Here is a 20,955-nt window from a genome sequence, read left to right as displayed (position 1 = left end):
GGGCGAAAAAACCACGACGTCGTCTAGGTAACACAGGCATGTAACCCATTTAAATCCTCGAAGCAAGGAGTCCATCATTCTCTCTAAGGTAGCTGGCGCATTGCAGAGACCGAACGGCATAACTTTGAACTGATATAAGCCGTCTGGTGTGACGAATGCAGTCTTTTCACGGTCTTGGTCATCCACAGCAATTTGCCAATAGCCGGATCGAAGGTCGATGGAAGAGAAAAATTTGGCTCCGTGAAGGCAATCCAAAGCGTCGTCAATTCTGGGGAGAGGATACACGTCCTTTTTCGTGATGCGGTTAAGGTGCCGGTAATCAACGCAAAAGCGCCAGCTCCCGTCTTTCTTTTTAACTAGGACAACTCGTGAGGCCCAAGGACTCGACGAGGGCTCTATGTCTTTGGTAAGCATTTTGTCCACCTCCTGCTGAATGATGTTCCGTTCTGTACTGGAGACCCTATACGGACGTCTGTGGATAGGAGCGGCGTCACCGGTGTTAATGCGATGCGTAACCACAGAGGTCCGAGCCAAAGGGCGGTTGTCGAAGTCAAAGATGTCGTGAAATGAGGAAAGAAGACACCTGAGGTCGTGAGTTTGTGCTGGTAAGAGGTTAGGGGCAATCATTTTTGCGTATTGGTCAGATGGTAGGACATCGGACTCGGTGCATTTCGGCGAGGGAGGTACACAGCCGGTGACAGCTGATACAACGCAGTCGGAAGCAGGGCACAGCGTGGCGAGCGACATGCCTTGGGGAAGCGGCTGAACGTGCGATGAAAAGTTGAGGATCGGAAGGGACGCTCGATTGGCAAACATAGTGACCACTGTATGTGCAAGGGCAACACTCCGTGTGAGAGGCACATCAAGGGTTGGAGTAACGATGTATTGGCCATCGGGAACTGGTGGGACGGAAGAGAATGATACGTAAGTGACGGCTTCGGGGTTCAGGCGGACAAAATCCACGGTACATAGGCGATGGACAACTGGAGCCGGTGGCTCCTCGTTAAAAGGTAGGGCGAGCTGAACGACACTTGTGGCGCAATCAATGAGGGCAGAATGTTCGGAAAGAAAGTCAAGGCCAAGGATGAGATCATGAGGGCAGTGTTCGAGGACAGTGAAGAGAACCGAAGTATGGCGGCCGGCGATTGACACACGGGCTGTGCACATTCCAACGACAGCGGAAGTACCGCCATCGGCGAGACGAACAGCGGAGTGGGCAGGAGTGAGCACTTTCCTTAGGCGACGGCGTTGAGAGGCATTCATAACGGAGACGTGCGCTCCCGTGTCGATGAGAGCGGTAACAGGGATCCCGTCCACGTCTACGCTAAGTATATTCCGTCCGGCTTGTCCGGACGATCCGGGATCGAGCATACGGGCCAGGAGATGATGGGCGTCGAGTTTGGGGCGACGGAGATCGACGACGGTAAGGAGACGACGAGCGGTTAGTTGGAGGCGCCTGAGCGTCGGAGCTTGCGAGCTGTGGTTCATGGGGCGACGACGAGCGGCGGGGATAGAACTCAGTGACTACTTCTTGTGTGCCTACATTTACGTAACATCTCTTGGTGGAGGTGCGGGGTACGAGCCGCCATGCCGCTGACCCGACAAGCCGACGAGCCGACGAGCCGATCCGTCGAGATAGCTACCGACGCGCCTGCCACGCCAACTGTCGTCCTAGCCCACCCTCGAGACCCGGGCACATTCTGCGGTACCGATGGCGTGGACGTCGAAGACTGGCTCTCGCTGTACGAGCGTGTGAGCACACACAACCGGTGGGACCCCACGATGAAGTTGGCCAACGTCATTTTCTACTTGACGGGCACTGCAAGGGTCTGGTTCGAGACACACGAGGAAGAACTGACCAGTTGGGACCTGTGCAAGCAGAAGCTTACCGAATTGTTCGGTAAGCCATTCGGACGTCAGCTGGCTGCGAAGAAGGAGCTTGCATGCCGCGCACAATCCTCAACAGAGTCATATGTGTCTTATATTCAGGACATTTTAGCCCTCTGCATGAAAGTTGATTGCGCCATGTCAGAGAGTGACAAAGTAGGTCACGTTCTCAAAGGAACTGCAGACGACGCCTTTAACTTGCTGGTGTACAAGGACTGTGGAACGGTTGACGCCATCTTAAAAGAATGCCGCCGCTTTGAACAAGCGAAAAGCCGCCGTATTTCCCCTCAGTTCACGCGGTTGCCGAACACGGCGGCAACGTCGTCCTGCGTAGACTCATCCCAACCGTGCTCTCTGCCAACATCCGACAGCCTGACACGACTTGTACGCCGAGAACTAGAGGCAGTGTCTCCCACAATTTCCCAATTATCGGTACCGGACAGTGCCCCTGCAGTATCCCTTATACAGGCTGTTGTCCGACAAGAATTCGCCAATCTCGGGATCCGACCTGTATGCTCCATTAGTTGCCCAGATGCTCGCAATGTGTCTCCCGTGCTCGGTTCCCGACATCCGTACCACACTCGCCGCAGCCGCAACCCGGATGAGTGGAGAACACCTGACGACAGGCCCATCTGTTTTAACTGCTCCCGAGTTGGTCACATCTCCCGACACTGCCGAAGCCGTCCGTCATCGACCTACCGCCGCTATCCTGATTCTTTCTACCCCGCACCTCCACCAAGAGATGTTACGTAAATGTAGGCACACATGAAGTAGTCACTGAGGGATGCTGACAGCAGCTCACAGCAGCTCAATCGAACCACTGCCGGCCAGCGGCGCACAGATCACACTTCGTCCTCTTCGCGCTCCGTGCACGAGCCCAGCACTGTCTTCGTTGTCCACTGACAATATGAACCCAGGATCGTGTGTCTGTTATTGCGATGTTTCCATTGCCTGCTTGAAACCATTTACTTTTCTCGACAGGCGTACACGTACGTAGCGCAGAAACGACCTGGGGTGCTCAGTTTATCAATTAGCGCCTTTCTACGTCGAGGAGGAGCCATGCATCGCTCGATAGATACACGCGCACTGCAGGAAGAGGAATCCCCCTCCTGCTTGCGTGTGCGTCGAACTTGGATGTCCCTCATCGTCCTGTCTCCCAGCCACCCTTTATAGTTTTCCTCCCCCGCGTCCTCCTCCGAAGAGGAATCTGATCTCTCGCATGTGCGGCGGGAAATACTGAGGCACCCTGGCCAAGAAATTGTCGTTAAAGTTGAGCCTATACTGGTCGTGGCACAAGCTTAGACATAGCGTTATGCTTTACCCAGCTGCTGGCAAACTGAGGCCGTGAAGGTGACATCATTTTACCCATAGTACGTTTGTTCATCCATCTAAGAGACCCTTTACAGTGCTCGCGGTCGTAAACACACGAAAACTGGTCCATTTGAATGAACTTCTATGCTACTTGGAAGTGTGATATATGTGGGAGAGTGCCACGAGGATGAAACATCCCTCGTCACATGGGCATCCCCGGCAATGAGCTGGCTCACCAGCTTGCCTGCGAAACTATACACCGGGCGCCGGGGATCCCATGGACGAGCCCACCGACGGAGCAGGCGGTCAGGGCTTACAAACGTACTGTCGACGAATACTACGCGCGGCAAAAATTGGATTTAGCTGATTTACCACCACCGCACCAATCCTTATCGATCCGTGAAGCTCGCATTCTTCGCCGAATACAGTTTAATCTCCTACATACACCAGCCAAACTTTACCTATACCGGTACACTTCCACACCTCAGTGCCAAAACTGTCCACACACATATGCAGACATAGAACACTGCCTTACACAGTGCCACGCAGTCTTCCAGTCCCCCGCCTATCCTTTCCCCCCACCCCCACCGTGGCCCATCTGGCTCGCCTCCCTGGATCTGAGACTGCAACGTGCCCTCGTCGCCTTGGCCCAGGCTGTACTGAACGCCTAATAGAAAGGATGTTCGAATAAAAATGTCACACCACCACCACCTCCTACGCACGTTTCACTTTCCAGCCTAGACTCTACGGCTTTGTGAAAGCGCCAGAGCTCGTTGATGATCCGCTGACAGTAAACTAGAAATAGGGGGCGCTAATTACCATTTGATATTAGGATGCCTACTCTACATTACGAGTATTACACGAATCCAGTTTTTCTATGCTTGCTCCTACGTGCGTGATGGTGTGTATTAAGAACGCGTGAAGAAGAAATTCAGTAAATCTAATCTCAGCACCTCCAGTTGCAGGAATGTCTCATTCATCGCTGGAGATGCTGCTACAAGTGAGAATAACTGACAAGTCCTAAGGAAGAAAGCCTCAGAGCGCAGAACGGAAACGCCGATTTGCCTAGACGACAGCCAGGAGTCCTTGGACCCTATAGCTGCGTCTTCGGCCATTCGGACGGTCTCAAGTTGAATCTCGGATCGGAGCTGAGGAGTTAGGTCTCCCATTAGTCTTAAGACTTCATGCTTCTTCTCTAAGACGGAGCCCGAGGTCATTCCCAGAGGATGTGACTGAGATGAGCTTCTGCTTTACATAGCCTACACTGGCTAGAGTACTCACCCGCCGCGGTGGCTCAGTGGTTACGGCGTTTGGCTGCTGGCCGGAATGAGTTCGATCCCGGCCGCGGCGGTCGAATTTCCATAGAGGCGAAATTCTAGAGGCCCGTGTGCTGTGTGATGTCAGTGCACGTTAAAGAACCCCAGGTGGTCGAAATTTCCGGAGTCCTTCACTACGGCGTCCCTCATAGCCTGAGTCGCTCGGAAATGAGTTTGCAAGCGACGCCAAGTGGTGACCTGGCTCTTGATTAAAGATTTATCAGCTGTAGGGTATTTCACCCGCCCTTGTCCACAGTGTTGTGTGATCGCTCTGTAAGACACAAAGCGGTCGCGCCCCGTGAAGCCTTCGGTGAGCCCATCAGCTCGGAAAGTAAGTCCTCGAGCTAATTCGTAGTCCGCCGCGTTTCAGCGTGGGAGGCGTGCGGAAGTGTCCAGATTATTTAAATTTGTCTGGTATTCCTGCTGGTCTGCGGGATTGTTTTCGCCTCGGGAGAAGTTCTCCCTCTGGTGAAGTTCTTCACCGCAATATCAGAGCCGTCAACTATAATTTTCGCTGCGTTCCTTGTGACGGATGCGGTGCATGTTTCATGGGTAGTGGTGGGATTTAGAGAAAAATATTGGGAGCTCCACCTTGGTGTCCACAGTGAGCAGATATCCGAGAAGAAAACAAAGCCTCTTACGAGGCGCACCCCTGAAAGCCGGAATTGTGCAAAGCTCTCCAGAAAAAACAGCGTCGCGTCTGGCCACTAAAACAAGCACACGTGTTTTCTCGTAAACGACTCTCTGCACTCGCTTCAGTGCAGTGTTTTCAAATAGATTGCCGCATGCCACCTTATTTCTTGAAGCGGCATCACCGTGCACTTAACTAAGCCTCCTGGAAGGAGCAGTTATTTTCGAAACCTCATCCCATTTTTCTCATTTTATCTCAGCCCCGCCGCGGTGGCTCAGTAGTTACGGCGCTCGGCTGTTGACCTGAAAGACGCGGGTTCGATCCCGGCCGCGGCGGCCGAATTTTGATGGAGGCGAAATTCTAGAGGCCCGTGTACATCAGTGCACGTTAAAGAAGCCCAGGTGGTCGAAATTTCTGCAGCCCTTCACTACGGCGTTCCTCATAACCTGAGTCGCTTCGGGACGTTAAACCTAAATAAACCAATAAACCAATCATTTTATTTCAATCACCTCAATGTTCAGTCTTGTTCATTTTTGGTAGGAATTTAGAGAATACGTTCGTCGTCTTGTTGCTAACTTGTTGCAACAGAATGCTTAAACCCAGTGAAATATATATCGAAGCCAAATCTGGAGATGCGAAAGGTTACAGCAACAGCCATCCTGCTGCTACAAGTGAGGATAACTGACAAGTCCTAAGGAAGAAAGCCTCAGAGCGCAGAACGGAAACGCCGATTACGAATTAGGCACAAAAGCTGCTCAAAAAGGACAACGCACTCCGCTGCTTTGCTCACTGTAGTGTTGCTCTTGTCATATGGACAACGTACCCCTGGTATACCCCAAGTTCTCAATGCGTCAGCCAGCACAGAACTATACCTTTTTTCAGTTTCGGTAGAGCTGCCCGAGCGGCTAGTGCTGGCAGTGCATGTTATGTTTGCGTATCCTGCATGAAGTCCGGGTATATGGGGGGCTCCTCACCCTTCTGTAAGCAGCTGAGGTCGCCGCACTTGGCGAAGTCAAGCTTGACGGCACAGTTGCGGCGCAAGCCCTTGGCCGCAGCGCGAGTTGGTGCCGCCGTTCGGGATGTTGGCCTAGTAAAGGTGCGCGATGACGACCGTCAGGACGACAATGTCTCCTTTGGTGCACTGGTAAAAGATCTTTAGGTTTGGTTTATGGGGTTTTAAAGTCCTAAAGCGACTCAGGCTATGAGGGACGCCGTAGTGAAGGGCTCCTGTAATTTCGACCACTTGGGGTTCTTTAACGCGCACTGACATCGCACAGTACACGGGCCTCTAGAATTTCGCCTGCATCGAAATTCGACCGCCGGTCGGGATCGAACTCGCGTCTTTCTGGTCAGCAGCTGAGTTCCATAACCACTGAGCCACTGCGGCGGCACTAGACCATACCTAAAACCTGCCGGCTCCGGTTAAGGCAACTTGTCAGATGGGCGCTGAACACTGTTTGTACAACGTCCATTTATTTGCGTCCCAAAAAAAACGAGGTGTAAGTAAAGGTCTTGACACTTCTGGAATTGTTGCTGTGGTTTAGCCCTCAAAGCAAGGAACGATAGTCTTAAACTTCATCTTTGTGACTGAATCATTAGCGAATGACACCTGCGAACTTCTGCCCTCAATAAGCAGTCATGCAGTTCGCGCTGCCAGTGCGACTAATACTAGGCTTGATATTATCATGAAGGCTCCACTGCGTCCCTGATATGAGCCGTATTCCAGGAATATGAATGAAAGTAGATTTAATCGTAATAGCACCGTTGCCTCAAGTCGCGCGAATACGTTACTGAAAACAAGAGTTTCAAGCGCAACAGTTATGTTCGATTATGAGCTGAAACATACTGCCGAGAAAACCAAAGCAAGCAAAGTCCCCTCATAGGTCTTCCTTAAATGAGCGATATTCTGAGTTCAGCCTAAAAACGACACAAACTTCCACCGTCGACATTTTGTGCGATACGGATAGTTACAGGATTAAAAACCTTACGTACACCCTTTGACATATACATGGCTTGCTTTCAGCCCTGTTGTGGGGCGTATGTGGCACGCCTGAAACGTGGGTGTATGCAGTAGCCTGAAGAAGGCTACGAACAAATACATTTCCAAACCAGGATTCACTGCACATATGTTCCCTGACCAGTACTCTAACTTATGCTTAAAATGCAACCATCCGGCAAACATATGTTAACGTCCTGTGGAACTCCCGAATGGAGGCTCAGCTCCGATTTTTCGGTCGAAACGAGGGTCATTGCCCGAGCGGAGTTAGCCGCCGGGAACAAGGACTGCTTGGCATCTCGTCTGTCAGTCACGCCTCACCTCTCAGATTTCTCCAAATTAAACGTTCTTACTCGCTGTCTTTGGTGCTAAGTGGACACACCCATGCCAAAGGAGCGCCGACATCCGGGGCCGGAGAGAAGAGACGGCAGTAAGAGGCAACATCTGACCACTCAATCATGACGGCGGTCTTCAGCTGCAAGTAAGCGTTAGAACAGTTGGGTAGAAGACCGGACCACGGCCGAGACGGTGCCCATGGTTCAAGTCGTTCAATCACGCAGTGCGGGACGCCTTGCTCCCTTTAACCTGAAATGTCAGATATGGTGTTGGGAGTAGTTAGTGCCCGGTGAATTTACAACGCCTGTACTCTCAACGGGTTGATTACGTGGTTACTACGATTCAACGAGGACCCGGAGACCGCAGGCGAAGGAATTGCCGACTGGTCACTACATGAAAACCACCACTACCTCCTGTGCCATCGAAACCCTATCAAGGAATCGAAAAATAGCTGGTCGACCTTTCAGAATTGCGACGTGTTCACAATTGAACAGCAAAATGCGGGAAGCTTCGAGGGACGCTTGGGTTTTACAGAGTTACGTTAACATCGAAAAGTGTAATGTTTAGCGCTGTACTATCGGACAGCGGTTCGGAGAGCGATGTGTATTACCAGGTTCAAAATTCGTAAGTCAGGAAAAGGTCTAACAAAGGGTAAAAACATCGCTAAATTTAACACAAACTACACAGAAAGACGGACAGGATGGGCGCTGTCCTCTCCGTCTTTCTGTGTGTTTTGTGTTAAATTTAGCGTTGTTTTTACCGTTTGTTAGACAATGCTCCACCAACTAACACCGCAAGATGTACTCGGGAAAAGTTGCGATAGAGGTTTTATATTTTCGATGCAGCCCGCGCCAGAAGGTTGTCGAGTGGTAATTGCTGCTGGGCGTTTCTGTATTTTGTCGCTGTACAAGCGTGAGCAAAAGTGGAGAGACCACGGCAACGATGGCAAAACTGCTTCTTAGCGCTACCCATGGAGGAAGGAATTTTCCTTCCTCCATGGCGCTACCAGATGGAGCGTGCCTGTTGTCGAGACATGCGCAGTACGCCGTTCCTAATATCCTGGCCTGTTCGTACGCGCATTTTAATCATACACGGTTTTTTCAGGAACAAAAAAAAAAGTGATTGTAGGTTGTCTGGGCAAGCAAGGTAGCCCGTGCGAACCGTTTATCAGCAAAACTCTATCGCAAGTCATTATCACGGCACAATGTTTGTGCGTTTAGCTCTGCATGTTGTTCTGCACTAAAGGTGAGTGTGGCAAAAAAAAAAAAATTCGCGCCGAGCTCAACGATACGCCATCTTTAGTTGACCGTAGCAGCTAGCTGATAAGCGCCCTTTCGCAGGACACACAGCTCAGCGCGAAAAATTTGGAGGTGAACGCTTAATCACTGATTACGTGTGACAGTGCGATAGCATTGAGCCTCGTCGCGCGCCCTTGAGCAACTGCCACATAGCCGACATCGCACTCAGACTGCACACATTTCATTTCGCAGGCGCCCATGCATGTTTTGGTCGACGGTTTCGATTCCCTCGGTCGACAGCAAAAGTATGGCGCTCATGTACGGCTGGTGACGTCACGTGACTGCCCTTTTGGGAGCGAGGGGAAAAGCGGCCGCTGCGCTGCACAAAAGTAAGAAGAGACGCATTCAGAAGTCCTCGTCTGCCTCTGCCTCTTGTGCAGCACAGATCAGACGGCGGGGCATACACTGCGCCAGATCACATCCTATAAGGGTTATCCTGAGTAAGCATGCCATATGTGAAGCACGGACGTCGCCCACCCGACTTGAGTAGTGCACACTGCGTAAATACGAGGTCTGTTAGAAAAGTATCCGACATTTTTTTGTTGTTTTTTTTTGCGAACACCTGATGGATATGAAACAAGCGCGCTTGCACCAGCAGACCTTGAACCGTCGTGCGCATGCACGAATTTTTTCCCGCCTGCCGATAGCGTCAGTCGCTGGGAGGCAGCGTTTGAGGGAGGTAGTGCACAGTGCTCTCGTCGGTTTTTTAGTGCAAGCAAAATGGTGGTGCGACAGGAGCAGCGCTAATGCATCAAATTTTGCCAGAAACGGGGCGACAGCCAAGTGGAAACCATTCGGAATATTCAGACGGTTTTCGGTGATGATGCTTAGAGCAGCACACAAATTAAGCAATAGTACAACTGGTTTAAAGATGGCCGCACATCGGTGGAGAGCGAGCCACGCTCCGGTCGGCCATCAACATGCCGAAATGTCCAGGTCATTGCCGAAGTGAACGCTCTGGTGATGCGGGACCGTCGTGTGACTATCCGAGAAATTGCGGAAGAGGTGAACATCAGTAGTTTTTCTGCACATTCCATTATCACCGAAGATTTGGCCATGAAGAGAGTTGCGGCGAAATTCGCGCCGAAGCTGCTCACGGTGGAGCATAAGCAGCTTCGTGTTGAAGTCTCACAGGACACGCTGGATTCCACAAACAGTGACCCCGACTTCATCAACACCATAATCACTGGTGACGAGTCTTGGGTGTACGGGTACAACCCGGAAACCAAATCCCAGTCGTCACAGTAAAAGCATTCTACGTCCCCAAGACCAAAGAAGGCCTGTCAAATGCTCAGCAACGTCAAAGTGATGCTGACTGCTTTCTTGGACTCTCGTTGTGTGGCACACCACGAGTACGCACGCCCCAGGGTCAAACAATGACCAAAGAGTACAACAGTACAACAACTTCGCACTCGGTCGCCTACGTGATGCTGTGCGGCGCAAGAGACCGGAGTTGTGGTCAACAGGAAATTGGCGTATCCATCACGACAATGCTCCTGAACATTATTCGCACTTGATTCAGACTTTTTTGGCGAAAAACCAGACCCCTGTAGTTCAACAGCCTTCTTACTCTCTTGACACGGCTCCCTGCGACTTCTGGTTGTTTCCCAAAATCAAGCGGCCATTGAAAGGAGCGCGATTTCAAACAAGAGAGGACATTATGGCTGCAACGACAGCTGAGCTAAACTCCATTCCGAAAAAGGCCTTTTAGAATACTTCCAACAGTGGCAGCACATCTGGGAGAAGTGTGTGGAGTCCCAAGGAGACTACTTTGAAGGTAATTAGGTTTCCAACGCTCCAGTTATGCCAGTTTTTTTCTTCGGCAAAAGGTCGGATACTTTTCTAACAGACCTCGTATGGTGGGGATAGCCTTCGCCCTGCACTCCCATTCCACGGATGCAGTGTTTCTAATCGCTAACCGCGGAGGGGTTCGTGTTCAAGGGAACAAAGGGAGGGACGACAACGCGAGTACACTCATATGCTATTTATTACACTTGTAAATAATACACACAGCGGGCCAGCTAGGTTCAAAACATCAACGAGACATTCATCGGAAACAGAAGGCTAACGTAAGAAGACTTACCGGCTGGGTCAGGGGCGCGACTTCGGGGGTATCGGCGGCGAACGTTTGTACGTGCCGACAATGGCAGCCGGGTTTTTCCGTGCGCGCCACATTCATGTGGCCAAGCCATCCCCGAGTATTTGCTGGGGGATGAGAGCGTGTGTTTGCAGCGCTCGCTTCGCTGCCCGGAACCAGAAGTCCACCGGTAACGCACAACAGGTCTCCGTGCGCCTGCCGCGGGAGGTGACGAGAACGTGCGGCTGCAACCGCTCGCGACGCAGGCTGGATCCCGAAGAGACCCTCACCGGCTCCGCGGAGCTCCGCTTATCCTTCGCGGTGGCGCTGCCGTCGCTACTTCTGATTACCCCATGAGGGAAACTTCCCTTCTCGCCCAGCCGGTGCTGTCTTGACACATGGTGATGATAGTCGGCCGCGTCGAAACGAAGGAAGGGCGGGGGGGTTAACAGGTTTTCTACAACACGTGGGCATCAGGTTCCCGCCAGAATTGTTCACACGTGTCTTTGCCCTTTTTCTCTAACTCATTATCAGGTTTCACTATCGCCCTGTCAATAATCTTTCTTCCATCTTTCACTCATTTTGTGCTTTCCCTGACAGAGCGGTTCACGTGGCCACCAAAAGCGTAAGTTAGCGCCGCTTTGCCTTCGTGATAAGCTCGGTCCCGTTAGGTGCCCGTTTAATCGCACGCTTAATCGCGCAGTTCATCGGGAGCGCTTAAGCGCATCTGCCTCGTTCTTCGTGTTATTCTTGCTCACGTCGTCTGGGTGGGAGTTCGTCGAAAACGGCTGGTTTGTGACAGCAACGATTTCCACGCCGGCCAGAATTGAAAGCTCTGTCCCGACCGGAGACGTGAAACTTGTCTGGGAGGCACCAGTTTCTGCGCTTCAAGTTAAGGTGCGTGGTATTTATTGGACGACGAGTGAATAGTTTCTCTGCTAACTTCGGAGGTTCAATCTTGGCCCTTTAGGGGGGTTGTCGCATCGTGTGTTCTACTGTTTCATATCCTCTGAGAGCGTTAACATTTTTGATGGCGAAAGAGCGTTAAAGCTTCCGTAGTAGTAGTAGTACAAGAGTACAAGAGTAGTAGTACAAGTAGTACAAGAGTAGTAGTACAAGTAGTAGTAGTACATAGGCCGAATAGGAAGAACCGGCCGGAAGAACCTGGTCCAAGAGCACACTTGCTAAGAGCGGGTGAACAGAATAAGGTTAGAGTAGCTTTGATGTCGCTAGGCAGATGTTTACTTTCTCGAGACAGTTGGTTTCAAAGAGTATGATGGGGCTTTTCGAACTACGATTCGTTACGTAGGTCCAGAAGGACCTTTTGAAGCTGGCTGGTACCCAGTTGACACTCGTGTCCCTGCTAACCATATAATTGCGAAGCCATTCTCAAACGTTCTATCGAAAGACGTTTTTGAACTTGGCTATTCTCTATATTACCGTAAAATTTCGTGAATGCGACCCCCGTTAATCCGAAAAGCTAGGTTATTCAAATGCCCCATTCCGTTCGGTCAAAACGTTCTGTGGCGCGAAAAGTTTTTTCGGAAGAATTTGGCCGCGCTTCAGATAATTTCGACCGGCAGCGGGGCCATGCGCTCAGTGCGCTGGAGATGGTCTAGGTGGCGCTGATCTTCAACCGAAACTAGGGTGCCTCGATGCGCGCGCGCCCCCTCTAGGGTGGAGTCACCCTTTGGGAGGGCGAGTGCCGCCTCGCCGGCCGTGACAGTCCATCGGCGGCCATTTTCATGCCCTTTCTCGCGGCGGCGCGGCGGCCGAACACGTGCGTTCGCTTTGTCGCCTTTTCTCTTGGTGCTGACGGGGCGCACATAGAAAAATGCCGGGTTGTTGTGTGCCGCAGTGCACCAACCACTCCAGAAATGGATGGAGAATATTTCAGTTCCCGAGGGACCCCAAGAGAAGGCTGCTTTGGACAGTAAATACCAAGCGCGACAAGTGGCAGCAGACAAACATATCGTGCATTTGCAGCATGAGTAAAACTTTCCTTCGTACGCCATAGGATTCGCATGTGCGTACCGTTGAGGTACGCAATTTATTTTTATTGAGAGAACGTGTGGAAGGTCTGAACAGGGAAATGTAAATATTATCGCTCTGAAATTAAGTGCCGCTGGGGATTAGCAACTTGGTGCACAGGGATTGTGTGGCGAATTTGGGAGCAAATTAGATTGCTCACAGAACATGTATCACTGCCCGGAAAGTTCCGCACCTTCTAAGAAAACAAAAATGCCCGCATTCACTCGACGAGATGGACTGCAAAAAGAAAAAATAGGGCGTTGTTCGAGTATTTTCCTTTGAATAAGACTTTCTCGCTAAAAAAAGTTTGAGGCCTGTTTTTGGTGCGCCTGCTGTTCTGACTCACTGACTGCATTTTAACTTGAAACAATGAACATGAAATCTCTTCACAATGGCGCAAACAATTCTCCTTCATAGTAAAGTAAAGGAAAAGTGTAGTCCATTTCGATTATGGGGGCACTTAAGCAATCCTTGTGATGTATAAATGCGAGAGCGTTACTTGTCGCTGAATGTAGGGTTGCGGCGAAATGCTACTGCAATGTTTAGTGCGGCTACGTAATTTTTGCGAGGTTCTGAAAGTTGCTGATTATGAGGTCGCGACAAAGCGAGACGACCATGCTCTGCCGCCTACGGCCACACTTTGCTGTCTCGCGTAATGATGTGGACGCGAGTGATTGAACTTCAGATGGTGAAGACGGCATAGTACCGCAACCTCACTCTCCGAAAACTGAAGGCCAGCTGATGTTGGCCGCGGGGATTTTCCTTTTAATGCACTCGGTAGCTGCAGGAATATTCCCGTGTCTGCTCGCTCCTTCCTTCACCATGCCGACAGGTTTAAACTTGTGCATTGTCACCCCCGCGGTGACAATACACTCGTAATAACCCCCCCCCCCCCCTGGGTTAATTGCAGGGAGGGAGCCCTGCCGCGCATTCCTGGCACGCATTCTTGCCACGGCGACGGCGGGCTTTTCGCACAACGAGCCAAGGAATGCGAGAGCTGCACTCGCATTAAAACGTTTAGCGACAGCCGTAACAGTCTGCCGACTGCAGCTCACATCGGTGATGCCACCTTCCTGAATTCATTGCTCGATATGAGATGCGCGGAAAGCCGCTTATAGTACACATGGCATAATTGTGCCCCTGAGCTTGTTACAAATAAAATTAGTTGTACTCTCCTAAAAATTTTATAACAGCTGAGAAAAAGTGAATTTGGTCGATTAGTCATCCATGCGAAAATAAAGCTTCACTTTTTCAGTGCATTCTGCATAGGCTTTTCTTGGTACCTACTATCACTTATTGGAGCGTTCTTAATTATTTGAACAATTGAGTGATTGAATGCAATCTACCTGCTTACGATATTGCTGTTATTATTTATTTTAATCCTGCAGTTAGGTTCCTAGTGCGCTCTATGAACTCTTTCCAGTCCAGCACCCGAGTCGTCGTGGGCGAGGAGAAACGACCATCCAAATCTTAAAATATTTGGACAGTTGTCCCTTACAAGCCTATTCTGTTGCCACTTCATTAGAAAAGGCGCGAAACGCAGTTGTGTTTTCTTTTGGTCGCGAAGACAAGCGCGCTTTTGCAGCAGGAAGTGCACAAAGCCTGTTGGAGCACGCCCCGCGCCTTTGAAGTGGGCATGGCAATGGCGGCCGCCGTAGCAGACGACGCAGTTGTCTTCACCCTCAACGGAGCGCGCGCGCATCGAGGCACCCTAACCGAAACGTAAAGGAATCCACTCATCGCTACGGTCATCAGTCAAGAAGGTGTAAGAAGTGAACGTTCCTGCTTTTTGTGCTTTTTTCGTCGCTATCTGTTATTTTTTCCCGTTGTGTGCGCGTCGCGGACAGTGCTGTCAGCATTCTTAGTGTTATCGCGGGGACTGTAATCGTTCTACATTGCGTCATCTGCGCGCACGCAGTATGCGCGTTTTTTTTTTGTTGTTGTTGACGCCCTCAATGTCTGAGAGGACATACTTGTTGGTTCATATCCGACAGCGTACGCGATCTGCGCCATTTTCTAAAGCTGCGGAAAATAGTTAATTCCAAGCATATTTCTCTTGAGAAATAGGCAAAGATTGAAGTTTCTCAACAAATAAATGCTGATGCAGGAAGTTTCATTTTGGTTGCTTCTGGCCTCCCCGATAATTCGACATTCGGACAGTTCGGCGATTTTATTTGCTCCCGCGAAACTCAAATTGTTGGAGTTTTACTGTAATCGATCCGGTCGATGTGTCAAGGGGAAGAGGCACTGAGAACACTGCGGTCCTGGTAAATTAAATTGGATTTCGGTCGGAGTCATTCAATTGAGTGACGTTGTTTTTCATTATTTACTTTTCTTGACTTACCCCACTTACTGGCGGGATCCAAAATAAGTTCGACCACCTGGGGATCTTTAACTTGCACTGACATCGCACAGCACACGGGCGCCTTTTGCGTTTCTCCTACATTTAAATGCGGCCGCCGCGGGCTGGTTCGAACCCAGCAACTCCGGCTCAGTAGCCGAGCGCCATAAACACTGACCCACCAGGGCGGGTTGCTCCCAGCGATCTACGAAAAGCACAGGATAGCCAATCCCGCATTACAGGCATTAACCCAATAACAATATCACGTCGTACCCCGGCCGTGGCGGCAGAATTTCTTTGCAGGAGAAATTCTAGAGGCCCGTCCGTGTACTGTGCGATGTCAGTGCACGTTAAAGAACCCCAGGTGGTCGAAATTTCCGGAGCCCTTCACTACGGCGTCTCTCATAGCCTGAGTCGTTTTGGGACGTTGTACCCCGTAAACCAAACCTTAAGGCGGACCTTATGTGTCCCCTCCGCACTTTTTTTTTCTGCTGACACCATTCGGACGAACGGTTTCGGAATATTTCGGATAAGTCCGGTCTCATATTTTACCTTCAGGTTTGCGCTCATGATCAATTTCTAGTCAGGCGCGGTATCAGTATTATATTCGTCTTAGCATGCCGAGAATGGGAGCTAAAACCATTTCATGCTTCAAAAACGAAATCAATAGTTGCACGCACTACCTCAGCACGGCCATGAAGCTCGGCAACGAATTAACCGTGCAGGGGGCATGTGGTGCTGATGGGAAGAGCCTAGCGGATGACACTCGCGATTGCATAAACTTTGTGCGCAAGTACTTATTCTCGCTGGGTTAATCCGCGTGGCGGCAAGGTGCTGACATGCCTGGTCAACGTATGAAACGCGATAGCCAACGTATGCAAAGCGATAGAGCGGGTGCGTGGCCTTTTCTATTAAGCGTGCATGCTCTGGAAAACAGTCTCAACATTCAGATATGAGAAGCACTACCGCAACATTATTTAAAGGTCACCGCTTCTGTAAAAGCCTTTCAAGAGGCAAAACACAACCAGCGCCAAATATGTCTAAGGTCATGCACGTAGTGACGCGTTCCACTTGGCCCTTCTCCAGCACTGCTGGAATCATTGTCTTCCCATTAATACTGAAGGAATAATTGTTTTTCTTTTTGTGGTTTAACAGAGTTAACTAAGCCCAGTGTTAAGCTCAAAGTTATCTGCAGTTTCATGCTTAGAATTTTGTACCTCTTTCCACAGAAGCCAACGCTTTACGCTACAACACTCTGTGTCCTCGCTTAACCGTAGCGCAGATTTAAGTGCACTGATTACATCATGGAGTACCCCTGATGAGACGTTTTATCTTCCGTCTAGGGAAAATGCCGCGGGACGTATCATTCCTCGCAGTCTCCGCCATGTTTCCGCGCCAACCATTCTACCTCCCATTGAAGCAGCTGCGGTTTAACGCCGACTCCTCGCTCCAGCACCCTGGCGGGATTCCCTGCAGACATGTACTCTACACGGCCGCGGAAAATTGCCCAGGTACTAAGATGGTGCTCGTCCACTTCGACCTTGGATCACACCCGTCCGCTCTCGATGGTCAGACGGCAAGCATGACCGTCAATGGAGAAACCTATCATGGCGTGCCGTTCAAAATGGTCAACATAACGGGGCTCCTTGTGCATTCCGAAAATGAGCTCACGTTTTGGGGGGAATCCATCCCTAGGCACGTCACAGTGAACGTCGACGAAGTGGTAAGGGTCTCGGAAGAGGAGCTCTGGCGTGGCCTTAACGACGAAGCTGACTACACGCACAAGCGGGAAGACACCGAGGCTCTCATCCGAGCCCATTTCACCGAGGGAGAGCTGGCCATCACGGAGGATTTAGAGGTGGGGATGCGTGAGTCAGCGGAATAAAAAAAATTCGCAGGCGATAATCGCGATTCATGATCAAAGTGTGCGTTAGCATTAATGTCCTTCCAGCCGCTGACGTGCTCAGACCTTGCGAGCTGGTGGCGTGATCCAGTCCACCAATCACCGAGTGACAAGCCGTATTCCCCTTCTCCACTCTCCCCATCTCTCTACTCTGATTGGCGACCGCGGTTTCTCTCTTGCCGGTGTCGCTTCTCTCCCTCTCCATCCAGCTTTCCTGAAGTGGAGTCATTTCCCTCTACGCACATTTCATCCCTGCACCGAGGCTTCACAGGCAGGAGAACGGCGGACACTCTTTGCGGGAATAGGCGTTCTAATGTTAACGCATTAAAGAATTTCTATCAATAGGACTGCCGGAAAAATCCATACGAATATTATGAATATACGAATATTAGAGAAATAATGAAATGGCACAGACTGCGTTTATCTCTGAGGAAAGAAGCGTATGTTTTGAGGTCCAGACGGTCCTTCAAAAGAGGAAACGTTTTTTCACCTGTATTCTTTTTGCGTATTTTTTCATTGTCGCTCTTTTTCCTTTTTTCCCCTTTGTTCCCCTCCCCAAGTGTAGGGTAGCCAACTGGGTATCGCCTGGTTAACCTCCCTGCCTTTCCGTCCATTTCTCTTTCTTCTGTAGCAGCTGTTGATACTGTCCCGTCTCCTAATTTGTGCATCAGGCCTTCCTTAATGGGGAACTTAAATATTGTGACAGTCATTATTCCTTTTCCCCGTCTATTAATTGGTGCCTTCCATACAATGTCGAGCGCCTGTGCTTGTAGAAGGCGACGCCGTGACGGGGCATATTCTCTGTCACACGCAGGTGTCTTTACTCTGTCCGCTGACATCTAGCAAGATGCGGACCCCCTGCCGTGGTGTCCGCTGCCGGCACGTGCAGTGCTTCGACGCGTTCGCCTACCTTGCCTGCAACGAGAGTACTGTGTACCCGTCCTGGAACTGCCCAGTCTGCTGCAACGAGGTCCCCATCCAGGATATCCGCGTGGACCTGCTAACTTGTGGAATTCTAAGCATAACCGATGCCGACTGTACCTTCATGGTCTTCCCAGCGGACGTAGGCTGGCAGACAGTGACTTCAGGTGACGGCCACCTTGTCTGTATCGTCGACTACATTCGGGAGGGAGCCGAAACCGCCCCATGAGATGCAAGCGACATGCTTCGACTGCATCGTGCTTATTGGTGATTTGGACGAATACCAGCGGCTGGAGTGTACCGGCGAGCTGAAGTGAGGGTGCTGGTGAACCACGTTTATTTGATCGAAAGGGAGGGAGACTGGAGCCCGATCCTCGCGGGTGGTGTCCTCAGTCCAGGATTCGCACAGCTTCCCCTAGCCCAGGGGCCCGCGAAGCCAGCCGTTGCTGATTTTTCAGGCTAGACCCGGACAGCTATTAAGTGTTTTTTTAACATAGTGTTTTTAAGTGTTTTTTAAGTTGTGTTTTTTAAACATAGTTCTTTCGTGCTGTATTCTGTATCTTCATCCATATGTGATATCGGCATTGCATTCTTTAGAGTCGCTTTGGGCACCATTTCTTTCTTTTGGAGGGCTGCGAGCCTGGCTTTACGGTCTCTGAAATTGAAAGTCAAATTTTGTTTCCACAATGCTTCTGCGTCATGCTTCCCTCGACCAGTCAGCGAATCCCGTGACAATGGACGGCAGATATTGCACCGAACGTGAACTGTAATGAAACCGGTCAGTCGGGCTTTCGATTACGCAATGACTTCTGATCGAGCGCACGTGCCATCACGCTTGCAGTTTGTATGCAAAAAATTAATTCTCTTCTGTCTTTAATAAGGCTTCGACAACGACGAAATGCTGAACTGTGCTTAAAGTATTTCCTCGGTGCAGCGTGTTGGTATGGAGATTTACAGGCACAGGGAACGTTATTGTGGGGCTTATCTATCATTCTCTGATAACAGCCCAGTGCAGTCCTTCCGGTGGTTCTCACCGCGAACGAATGGTGGCAGCCTGCGATGGGAAATTGAACGCGACTCGATACTTTGAGCGCGCCCGAAGTTCCGCACAACCGCTATGTCTTTCCCGAATAAATGTCGCCCTGACCTTGAGCACTTTGGTTGTAGGTGTGAAGGATGACATCCCGGGCATGGAGCATCTGTAATCAGTGAGTTCCTTACAGTTTGAAACGCGGGCATGTGCTCGTTGATGTTCGTAATGTAGACCAAACATCAGCCAACCTGCGCTGTGCCGCATCCAAAATTAATTCATTGTTAATTAAATAACTGTCACCGATTATTATTGCATTACTGAGTCAGAGGACGCACGGGAAGACTAAATGTTTTCTACCTCCGGTAGTTGCAGGGAGCAGAGTTGCGCGACTATTTTCTCCGCGCCGCTCGTAACACAACTGGAGAAGCGGCGATCGCATGCCCCGCTGCAGTCAGACGTTCTAATTCATGACGCCTCATGCCCTACCATAGGCCGGAGGGGGCCAGCCGCTCCCATCTTGAGCGCACTATGCTTTGTTATCTGACTGAGGTAGTATTGTAAAGCCCCCACCGGGGGGAAGTGGAGGGGTGCCTCTAGACTTCCTTTTCTTGAGGCACCTGCTGCACGAGAAGTGGCTTTCCCGCAGAGCTTGGAACTAAATGGCAGACCTTCGCGCAACTTTGCTACCTAGCCTACGTCGTTCGCGAGAGCCCCCTATGTTTGTCAACACAACGGGGTTTCGGTCGCTCAATGGCAGACAAGCTTTTTTTTTTCGGGGTGAAAACTTCACTTTTCGAATATGGCCACGTCCGCGACGCGATAAAAATTTTCTTCTTGCATGCGGCGTAAAACTTGTTGTTTACATCCGTATTTAAATTCGAATTGTATTGCTGGCATCTCGTGGAAGGAAATATTACTAAAACAAATGTACAAAAGTTCCGCCTCTTGTAAAATAACGCTATGAGAATAAAAATAAAACTCTTAGGAGATCCTCGCTGGATCGCTTGAATTAGTTAGCATTTCTTGTTGTTCCTCATTAAAGTTCACAAATACATTCGCTCGCATTCGTATCATATGTGTTTATTTTCGTTTTCGTGACCCATATCATTCCTTTCTATCACACATACACTGATTACTCTCTTTCCGGTGGTGGTATATCCAGGTAAGTTATAGCCGAGTTTGACGTAGTAAAGTTCGGTATATCCAAAGTATCAAACGAAGGTTCGTTATATCCTAGGTTATCACACGAAAGCGCATTATATCTGATGCCAACACACGAAAGTTCGTTGCATACAAGTTACCCTACTTAGGTGGTTTGTTATACCCGAGATTAACACACTGAAGTTCGTTATATTCGATGTCGCATACTAAGGTGTGTTATATCAAAGGCAGTATTAAGTTCATTATATCCGCAATGGCCATGCGTGGCGACTGTCGCCATTTCTCTTTACGCAGACTCTTCTAAAACTAACGCATCCGTTCACAATTTGCCTCGGGACCACCTCTGGGCTCATTAACGTTGCTAACACGCGCAAGGTTTTTCATATGTATAACTTACGACTGGCGCTTCATTACAAGCGTGAATCAAGAAGTTCTTTCCAGCCTGACTGGACTTGCAAGACATGAGAGTATATATTCTTTACGTCGCATAAAGCAGTTCGCGTCAGTATGCCCGTAATTAACTATGGTTTGCATATGATGTGGCAATGTCTGCGAGTTCTATACATTCTGCTGCACTCAACAACACAGCAGTTACTCTCTTCAGGGTGCATGGGTGCCTTAAAGAAACTCCACGACTGACAGCAAGATACCGCTCAACTTACTGCAGTGTTTTCCAGTTAGCCGTCCCTATAGGCTGACCAGAATACCACGGC

General features: G+C 50.1%; 2 protein-coding genes across 2 annotated transcripts; both read left to right on the top strand.

Annotated features, from left to right (window-relative positions):
- Positions 1–1,587: 1,587 nt before the first annotated feature.
- LOC149365613 (uncharacterized) lies at positions 1,588–11,209 on the top strand. The gene is made up of 2 exons (XM_089568943.1): positions 1,588–2,492; positions 11,008–11,209. Exons 1-2 carry the CDS (start codon positions 1,588–1,590, stop codon positions 11,207–11,209), a joined length of 1,107 nt encoding a protein of 368 aa, XP_089425069.1.
- LOC149365612 (E3 SUMO-protein ligase PIAS1-like) lies at positions 7,156–20,151 on the top strand. Its single transcript, XM_089544611.1, has 3 exons — positions 7,156–7,622; positions 16,568–17,082; positions 17,942–20,151. Exons 2-3 carry the CDS (start codon positions 16,573–16,575, stop codon positions 18,275–18,277), a joined length of 846 nt encoding a protein of 281 aa, XP_089400737.1. The 5' UTR covers positions 7,156–7,622; positions 16,568–16,572; the 3' UTR covers positions 18,278–20,151.
- Positions 20,152–20,955: the final 804 nt, after the last annotated feature.

Source organism: Amblyomma mixtum, chromosome 1 (assembly GCF_055824585.1).
Source record: "Amblyomma mixtum isolate Tamu chromosome 1, ASM5582458v1, whole genome shotgun sequence".
Classification (NCBI taxonomy): domain Eukaryota; kingdom Metazoa; phylum Arthropoda; class Arachnida; order Ixodida; family Ixodidae; genus Amblyomma; species Amblyomma mixtum.
The sequence above is the reverse complement of the archived record's forward strand: the minus strand, read 5'-3'. Positions and strand labels throughout refer to the sequence as shown.